Genomic DNA, 9668 nt, shown 5'->3' with positions numbered 1-9668 from the left:
CCCTCATGATACATCCATTGAAAGTTGAGCCGGCTCTCCTGGGTCTCCCATTGGCTGATGAGCGAGTACGCACTGCGTAGCCATGCTTCGCAACATGACCCCGTCTTCTGGTTCTTCGTTATTTTCCGAAGAGCCTGACACCGCCTCGCCTTCGCTCGACATACAATTGTGCTTTGTGTCGAGATGGTCTGGAGACGAAACAATGAGAAATCGCCACTCTGCTGATTATTCATAGCGACGCGAACGAAGCAGAAAAGAATGCGAATATGAATTCGGGAGCAGTCCTCGTGCATAATAAGGCGACGAGCTGTCGATGAATGCAGTCCAGGTCGAATGATCATGCCATATTTCAAATATTTCATATGCGCGAGCGTAGGCTAATGTGAATTTCGGTGCGTAAAAAGGAAGACCATGATTTCGACACCACGGCAAAGACACCCGATGATAGAGAGACAAAAGCTATACGTGCATAATAATGAAGTGACTTTATTAGTCAAAGCGTCTTTGTTTCTGCAAGCCGTGGTTGGCGTGCGCGATGCACTGCCGTGAAAGAATGAAAACCGAAATTTGTAGTAAGTGTAAAAGTGATAAAAACACTTAATTATTCAGTCGTATTGTAGCCGTATATGAGGGAAATATTGAAATGTGTTTTCTGGGGCCACTTTCAACATGTTAGGAAGCAGATTTCTACTTTAACACGTCCCTTATTAGCGGCCGTTGCAGTAATCATTTTAGTGCTTCTAATGTTGGGATTACTGTGTTGAGTAATGTGTCATTTATGAAAAATAACCGAACAGAGGTGCTATCAGCTCAAGCCCAAGCATGGATAATTTTTTATCTTCTTGAGTCTCCGTCTTCTCGGGAACTATTCACTTGTTTGTGTAGATGCAGGAGAGCCTCCGTAATTTTCTCAAGGCACCCGTTTCATTCCTACATTTAAGTCATGAAGCGAAGCGAAGCTCTTGTACTTGCGTTTGTAATACACATCTTTTTTTTTCTTTTCTTCTCCTTGCGCAGGCAACGGTAGCTGTGACCAGGTGATCATGAGCAACAGCTCCAAGAACGGCACCATCACGAGCCCAAACTACCCGAACCCGTACCCGCCAAGCACGCGCTGCAACTACCACTTCCAGGGGGAAGGCAAGGAGCGCGTCCAGATCAAGTTCACCGACTTTGACCTTTACATGCCTCACGAGGGCATCAAGGAGTGAGTCAGCACTTTATTCTATCCTCTACTCGACAGATCCCGCTGATCGAAGTGGCCAGGCTGTTCGCTGCGCTAAAAGTTCATCGCTTCTTCCGATTCAAGTGTCTTAAAGGCTTCGAGGTTTGCTGCCTTTTCAATGTGCCAATGCAGATTATGCACGCTTTATCACGGTTTTTCGTCAGCCACAAAAGCAGTTTTCGCATGATCTTCAACCAATTATAGCGTGAAAATGGCAAAAAATGGCGATATATCTCACACTGCGCCTGATTCACGTGTATGTCAAGGAAACACGGAAGTTTCTGGACATTAGTGTGGTTGACTAGTACAGAAACTTGAGCGTGTTAGTACGCGGCTATAATAGATGAGGAGAAGAACATAACAAAAAAATAAAAATGACATCAAGCTGGGTTCCCTAATTGTGCGCCAGAAATCAAAGTGGCATACGTTTGCACTTGTGCTGTACTATTTGTGTACATTTATATCCTCTAATTCTTGCGAACCTGCTATGGCTACTATCAAGCATATCATAGCAACTTCTTTTTATTACACCATCGAGACTACTATAGGCGGCTGGGACATAATACTTTTTTAATTCTTTGACCAAACTCACATGCAGCACTATACACTAAATTTCAAAAGGCGCTCGCCCGTTCTCCTTATCACTTTTATATCTTTCATCACAAGGAGAAAAATGTCCGTTTCACTAAAAACGTCGCAAGCTTTCAACTTCCGTATACGCCCGCTTGTACAAGAAAAATGCTCGCGACAGCAATCGCCATCATTTACATGTCGTTCGGCACGCATCGCTTTTTCTTTTGTTTTGGCATTAGTTTATTATAAACTAGATACAAAAAAAACGGCAGCAACGCGCACTCGGGACCTGTCCACGAATGTCTACGTCACTCAGCAAGAACGCGACACGCTTCCCTCCCTCCCTCTTTCATGCGTACACGTCGAAACTATTTGTCACCGACATCCATTCCTCTTTCATTTAAATCACCGCACTCTTCTACTGCACACTGGTGACACAGAGGGAGCTGACAAAAAATTCAAAGCGATGTAGGGGACACAAGAACCGTCAGGGTGCTTTTTCATCGTCCCCACTTTAAAAGAAAAGACGCCTGCCGCGAAGCGCCAGCCGGACTTGGCTGTCGCATGTTTTCTGTTTCTTGAGAAGACGCAATTATTCATCCTTCTAGCGCACTCATGTTAACAAACTTAGCCGTTCTTCGTATCTTCTTCGTTCACGTTGTTTTCACGTGGGCCGTGTGTGGCGACTATCTTTTATCGCTCGCTCTTTCGATAACAAATTGAGGCCGGTTGCTCTCGAAGGCCACTCCCTCTATAGCTTGATGTGGACGCCAGGAAAAGAAAGCAGAGCGAGAAAAAAAGGGGGGCCAGATGTATTGCATCATTGAGCGACCCCATAGGCCCACCACGTCGCTCGCGTCGCATATAATCGAGCTGAAAGCCTTCGGGCTTTAAAGGATCTTCCGGCGTACCCGTTCCGAACGCAGGGCGTTCGGTTGCAGTATGGTTCTTCGGTCTTTTGTTTTCTTTGACTCTCTTTCTTTTATCTAGACACTTTTTCCTGCTCTGCCGTGACCGATCTCCAGAACGCTGTGCTCTCCGGGAGGATAGGTTAAAGTCAAGCTTTCAGGAGATTGTTTCAAACGACATTGATGAAGCAGCTTCGTTGCAGCGTTCTGGCATATGCCGCTGATTATGGCGCTCTCCGTTCGAGTTGAACAATGCGCTGGTTTCGGAAAGCCTTTAGCCGCCCACGAAAAAATGACGTTTAAGGGGCGAAGCTCCTTAAAGCGGTACCCGTTCGTCTCTCGTCGTAGTACGTAACATGTGTTACTCTTTGACCTGCAAGGTGGTGCCAGTGAGAGATTTCTCCTGTGTGTTGTTGAACAATGAAAAATTCGCAGCGTGCACGTTAACTAAAGCCGCATTCTTCTGTCTCTCATTCCCCATTAGCAGCCATTGGCATGTGCATTGAGCACTATCTGACAAGAAAAAGTTGCTACTTTATACTCGCTGGGTGTAACCTCCTTTGTTTTAGAAAGATTTAGCGAGCGTTTGGCCGCATTGCCATGAATGCATTGAACTAGTATATACCATGAACTCGAGGGGGTTAAAGGTGGGAAGTAGACACGATGCGCAACCCGTAAGAAAGTGTGCGTGTACCACCTCTCGTTTCGGAAGAAGGCACGTGACTGGAAGTGCTTGGAGGAGAAAAGAGACGTGTCTTTTTTTTTCTCTTCCCCTTAACAAGACAGGAAAATGAAGTGGGAGGGCGCAAGCGACGACGTCTTTAACGGATACTGTAAGCGAGCCGATGTGCGTCCTGTAAAGCGTGCACTTCTGCAATACTTGTCGCTTAGCGGCAGAGTCAGCTTTACAAAAACTTGTGCTTAAAAAAGTTTTGTCAACGGCAATTTTTGACACTTTAGAAGTGTACTTAACTTATTTATTAAAATTACATAGCTGAAAATTAGCGTAACTTTCTCACCCCCCTCCCACCTGCAAACAACGTTATCTAAGAAGCAAGTATACTGAAAGTGCCCAAAAATAAGCCAAATGTAACTGCGCACTATGGCAGTCAAGGTCTGGTGTGAAAAGGCCACCCGCTAAGGTAGCTTAGCATGTAACGTGTCGTGCTGCTAATCTCGAAGGCTCGGGTTCAATTCCAAGCCACAACTACCGCATTTTAGTGGGGGCGAACGGCGAAGAACAAACGTGCGCTTAGATTTAGGTGCACACCCTACAAGAAACGCAGGTGGTCGAAATTTCCTGATATCCCAACTACGGCATCTCTCATAATCATATGATGGTTTTGGGATATAAAGACGCAGAATTTATTGTTATCTGAATACCCTTGCAAATCAGGTACTTAATTTGTGCATTAACGTTGGCAAACGCTATCTTCTTGCCTTTCTGGTGTATGCGGTCAGAATGCTATACGGTACTAGCCCGGAGGAGACGGTTTCTTAGAATTCATGGCATATCAGACTGCTATTAATATGTACAGGTACAATTTATAAAGGTGCGGGGGCTGCGACAGCCGCAGTAGTCTGAATAAATTAAGCTGATTTATGGTACATTAATAGTGCAAAAAGCCGTACATAGAATACTGTGGTTATCTTTCGGTTTTGTGTAGTCAAGAGTTAAGTGTGGCAGAAGCCAAATCGAATAACAGCGCGTGGGACATGAAGCCAGAACACAGAGACATGCTTCGCTCTCGCTTCTTCTCTTTCGTTTCGTTCCACGAGCACTTTTATTTAACTTAGGCATGTAGCAGCTTGTCAAAGTCAATAAACGTACGACAGGCAAAGAGGCGTAGATTCTTTCATAGCGACTTTCTTTATTTTTTTTTATCTTCAGTGCCGTTAGTCTTCAGACATCCCGGTTTTCTGCGTTTTATTCACCAAGTTGAACACTTGTTTTTTATACATCATTTTGTATTTGATTTCCTCCTTTTATGAAAAAGCTTGTTAAGCTTTTTTGACTACCCTTTATCTTGTCATCGGTGCTCAGCGAACTCAAAGTCAATAATCACGCGTCGACTTTTAAGCCACATCAATCTAGCCTTAATTCGGTACTCTGTCTACAAGACAAAGAAGTGTTCGGCTTATTTGTTTGTTTTTTGTATAGTAACACAGAAGGGGTGTTTCCTATGCTTGTTTCACTTGATTTTATGTATCTTATATCAATCCTATGTACCTATGCATTGATCAATTGTGTTCGCAGCATTTTAATGTGGTGAAGGGTCAGTTTTACTTTTTAATTAATTGATTAATATGTGGGGTTTAAAGTCCCAAAACCACTATATGATTGTGAGAGACGCCGTAGTGGAGGGCTCCGGAAATTTGGACACCTGGGGTTCTTTAACGTGCACCCAAATTCGAGCACGCGGGTCTACAACATTTTCGCATCTATCGGAAATGCAGCCGGCCCAGTCAGTATTCAATCCCGCTACCTGTGGGTCAGCAGCCGAGTACGTTAGCCACTAGACCACCGCGGTGGGGCGCTTTTATTTTTTTAATGTGGTATGTATGTATGCATGCATGCATGCAAGTATGTATGTATGTATGTATGTATGTATGTATGTATGTATGTATGTATGTATGTATGTATGTATGTATGTATGTATGTATGTATGTATGTATGTATGTATGTATGTATGTATGTATGTATGTATGTATGTATGTATGTATGTATGTATGTATGTATGTATGTATGTATGTATGTATGTATGTATGTATGTATGTATGTATGTATGTATGTATGTATGTATGTATGTATGTATGCAAGTAGAAAACTTCCACGTTCGCGCAGTACTTTGGCACTGTTCCACCCCGCCGTGGTGGTCTAGTGGCTAAGGTACTCGGCTGCTGACCCGCAGGTCGCGGGATCGAATCCCGGCTGCGGCGGCTGCATTACCGATGGAGGCGAAAATGTTGTAGGCCCGTGTGCTCAGATTTGGGTGCACGTTAAAGAACCCCAGGTGGTCGAAATTTCCGGAGCCTTCCACTACGGCTTCTCTCATAATCATATGGTGGTTTTGGGACGTTAAACCCCACATATCACATCATTATGCACTGTTCCAACACGTGCGCTACCGTAAATGTGACGCAACAAATAAGCGTGTCATGTACAATTTCGGTGCAGCTTCCATGTCGTCCTGTTAACACACTTGCGTTCGCTTGCTTTTTGGCTGGCTCCGGCTCCGTTAAACGTTACGAGGGCTCCGAGGTCGCGAACCTTGCCGACGTTATTACCTTTACGGCCGGAAATACTATGCGCAAGGACGCCGTCCTCTTACGGCGAAGGCCTTGAAGTGGCGGCTGACCCAGGTTCAGCCGCATCGATCGAACAGGTGAAACTGGGACACGGTGGCAGAGAGAAACTTGCGCTTCGCTTGGGCCGCGCCCGCTCGTTTTCTGCATTCGTATAGCGACGACCAACGCGCGGCCGCTCGCTGCGGTGATGCGTGCAAATCAAGGCCAGCCTGCGCAAGCGTCGCCGCCAAGCTCCGTGCGTTATGTTCGAGTCGGCTGCGCTGTCATACGATCAGAAGAAACCTCTAACTCCGCGCGTTCAAAGTTCGTGTGTCTGGTCAAGCTGTTTTTTTTTTTTCAGTTACGCCTGAAAGACGGCTTCGTACGAACCCCCTCGGCCCCACTCGTTCTTGCGGCCAGAGATGCTGACCTACTTCTTGTTGTGTCTGGATCTGTTAACTAACTTAGTCTGCTTAGGTCAAGTTTCTGTATTGAGTTTACGGTTTCTGCTAGACGCTCTGCATGCTGAACAGACAAACTGGACATTGGGGATAAGTCCTGATTGATAACCCGCCACAATGGTCTATAGTGGTTATGGGACCGGGCCGCTGACCCGGAAGCCACGAATTCAAATACCCGGCCTCGGCGGCTGCATTCTCAGTGTGAGCGGCTATTCTCGCTGCCCACGTACATAAATTTACGTACAAGTGAACTCCGTGTGGTTGGAATTTCTAAAGTGCTTCACCACGGCGTCCATCATAACTATATCGTGGTTTGGGACGTAACCCCGGCGATATTATTTATTGTGAATGCAAATTGATTGATTGATTGATTGATTGATTGATTGGTTGATTGATTGATTGATTGATTGATTGATTGATATCGCGACACTGCAAACCTATCTCGGTCTCCTGCAAATGCTTAGCGGATAAATCTAATTCGGTTTGTGATTGCAAAGAAAAGCCCCGCCGCGGTGGTCTAGTGGCTAAGGTACTCGGCTGCTGACCCGCAGGTCACGGGTTCAAATCCCGGCTGCGGCGGCTGCATTTCCGATGGAGGCGGAAATGTCGAGGCCCGTGTGCTCAGATTTGGGTGCACGTTAAAGAACCCCAGGTGGTCCAAATTTCCGGAGCCCTCCACTACGGCGTCTCTCATAATCATATGGTGGTTTTGGGACGTTAAACCCCACAAATCAATCAATCAATCAATCAATCGATTGCAAAGAAAAGATCCACTGTGTTAGCTTCGTTACTAATGCGCCTGCACGTGAGCTCTAGGGCGCGTGTATCGTTCCCGGCAAAGGTGGCCGTACATCTGTGAGGGCGAAATGTAGGAACTCTTTTGTGTTTGGCCGTGGTGCGCGTCAGAAAACATTAGCGACGCATATTATTCCTGGGTTTTCCACAACGGTGTTCCTCATATTCGTATTGTAGCTCTCTAGCACGTATATAAATTAAAGTATTTGACTGTGTACATGCAGCACTGCCAGTTGAACTTGTTCCGTTTGAAAGGTAAATGCACTTAGAGGTGTCCTGTTCACTTTTTACTTAGCTGCGTGTCCATGAACCGGTATGTTTTTTTTTGGACTTCATTGAGTGAACTGTGCAGCCGTGGCCACGCTTGTGTAGAGCGCTTGAGCAGCCGGTTTTCGCTCTGCGGGGCGAAACCTTGAGGCAGTTTCGGGCTCTCGGGAAGTGGTGTATCAAGAGCATGCGCGGCCTAGTTGTCAGGCTGACCACGTCAGAACCTGATACTGCCTCAATGTTTCGCCCCGCAGAGCGAAAACCTGCCGTTTGCGTGCTCTACACAGATGTGGCCGTGACTGTACATTTCAGCTGGCGCTGATTTGACTGAATTCGATAAATGACGAATAGGGACCAGTCATGACTATTGCCTAAAGTGTTATCCAATCAACGTGTGATGAAATGAATGACCCACTACGCGCACTATTTACAAGCACCTTCTCTTGTTTCGGGATAGCAAAACAGAAACATAAAGGACTAGGCAATATCTCAAAGCACTACGCTGTCGCATCATGCGGACGCTCAGTGAATCAGCACCTTGTTGTAGACTACCATGCGCGGTGCTGACCAGACAGGAAAAAAAATTAACCTGTTCTTTCTGTTATGTTGCCTCCTTTAGCTGTCTACCTCATTATTCCGACCACTATCTGTCTAAGCCACTAAGCCATCCCTATTACAATAGTAAAGTTAATACTCTCTCAGACTTCTTAAAGGCCGTCTCAATCGTGTACATCAGCCACGTCAGGAAGCGGTGGACATTTTTTGATATATAAAAGTAGAACCCATGACCAATCGCTATACAGCGGAATGCCAGGGCGTACTAACAAAACGTTGGGATAGTAAGTAAAAATGAAAGCGTATTCACTCTCCGCGTGTGTTGTTCACTGCATTTTGCTGACACGACACCTTGCCTATCAGTAAACTGAATCAGGCTTTATTAAAGTTATGTTTCCAAGATATAGGCACCAGTGTTTGTAATGTTGGTACCGAAATAGGTCTTTACACAAATTTGTGGTTGACTGCAAAGCATTCCTGATCTCTTCACTGTAACACAACAAGCCACGGCAGTCCCTGCAGGTCATCGCGTAGATTGGGCCACAAAGTTTAACGAGCTCGCTTGTTTGTCAGCAAATGCGAACATGAATTTTATTAAAAAAAGATTATAATTTCAGTTCACAAAATTTAAAGACTACAGGGCACAAGGAAGTAAAGGTCATGAGCCCAAGCTTGGCGAGAATTTCGCTTTGTTGAAAATCAGTTTTATGTTTACGCACTGATTTTTAACTCGTCGTGGCTCATGTCACCCGCGAAATCTATTAGGCCTAGCTAAATTGCCCAGTTATCCGTGGTTTGAGCCGGTGTTGTCTTCTCGTGCTTATCTGTAATGTTATGCTTAGCGCAGCTTCTATTGCCCTAAAGGAAAAAGAGTTGTAACGCTCGTTCATTATCGAGGCAGAACGCTGCGTCGACATAGATCATGTCTGGCGCCATGGACGAATCATATATAATTCACAACGACACGACGCGAAAATCAGCATTCGATTCGCCAGCACGTGTTAGCAAACAAGCGAGGCCGTTTCTTAATCGAATAACGAAATACGAGTAATCAACAAAGGGCCGGCTGATACGAATAACGTCACGTTCATGCCTCGGCCGATAATCTAGGGGAAATGCCGCCGCCGCGCTATCACCCAATCATGCTGCGCCATTGGCACGCATCCTATAGCGTCCGCGCGTGTTTTAAGTCATCCCCGAAAACAAGCCGTTTCGAAGCCCGGTCACGTTCGCCGCTGGCAATTTCCTTTGAATCTCGAATGCGGTGCCAAAAAAACTGGCTCCACGACTCCCCCGTGAGCGCGTGAATTATGACTATAGCGGGGAGAAGCGATTTCTTTTTTTTTCGGACACAGCTGCAGCTTTCCTATGCACGTCTAGCAGCGCTCCCTAATCACGCGTCGGAGACGTGCTTACGGGGTTTTAAGGACGACGTGTGGACGACGCGGGGTGATTATCCTTTCATTACGGAAACAAGCTCCTCTGTGCGCAGCCCTTTTGACGGTTCTGTCTTAGAAACAACTTATTCACGACGCATAGTTGGTACTCGTTATGGCATGCAATTACAGCAGATAAGACACATGCAGCGCAGGGCGG

At 45.8% G+C, this 9668-nt stretch overlaps 1 protein-coding gene across 1 annotated transcript in view; it reads left to right on the top strand.

Moving 5' to 3' along the window:
• The first annotated feature begins 1021 nt into the window (after positions 1–1021).
• The window catches only part of LOC119185129 (suppressor of lurcher protein 1), a 73398-nt gene continuing 64751 nt past the window's right edge, over positions 1022–9668 (top strand). The window contains exon 1 of the mRNA XM_075885634.1: positions 1022–1207. Coding sequence (XP_075741749.1) covers positions 1044–1207 — 164 coding nt within the window. The 5' untranslated portion in view covers positions 1022–1043. The remainder of the gene's footprint in view (positions 1208–9668) is intronic.

Source organism: Rhipicephalus microplus, unplaced genomic scaffold (genome assembly GCF_043290135.1).
Source record: "Rhipicephalus microplus isolate Deutch F79 unplaced genomic scaffold, USDA_Rmic scaffold_215, whole genome shotgun sequence".
Classification (NCBI taxonomy): Eukaryota; Metazoa; Arthropoda; class Arachnida; order Ixodida; family Ixodidae; genus Rhipicephalus; species Rhipicephalus microplus.
This window is presented reverse-complemented; position numbering and strand designations above follow the sequence as displayed.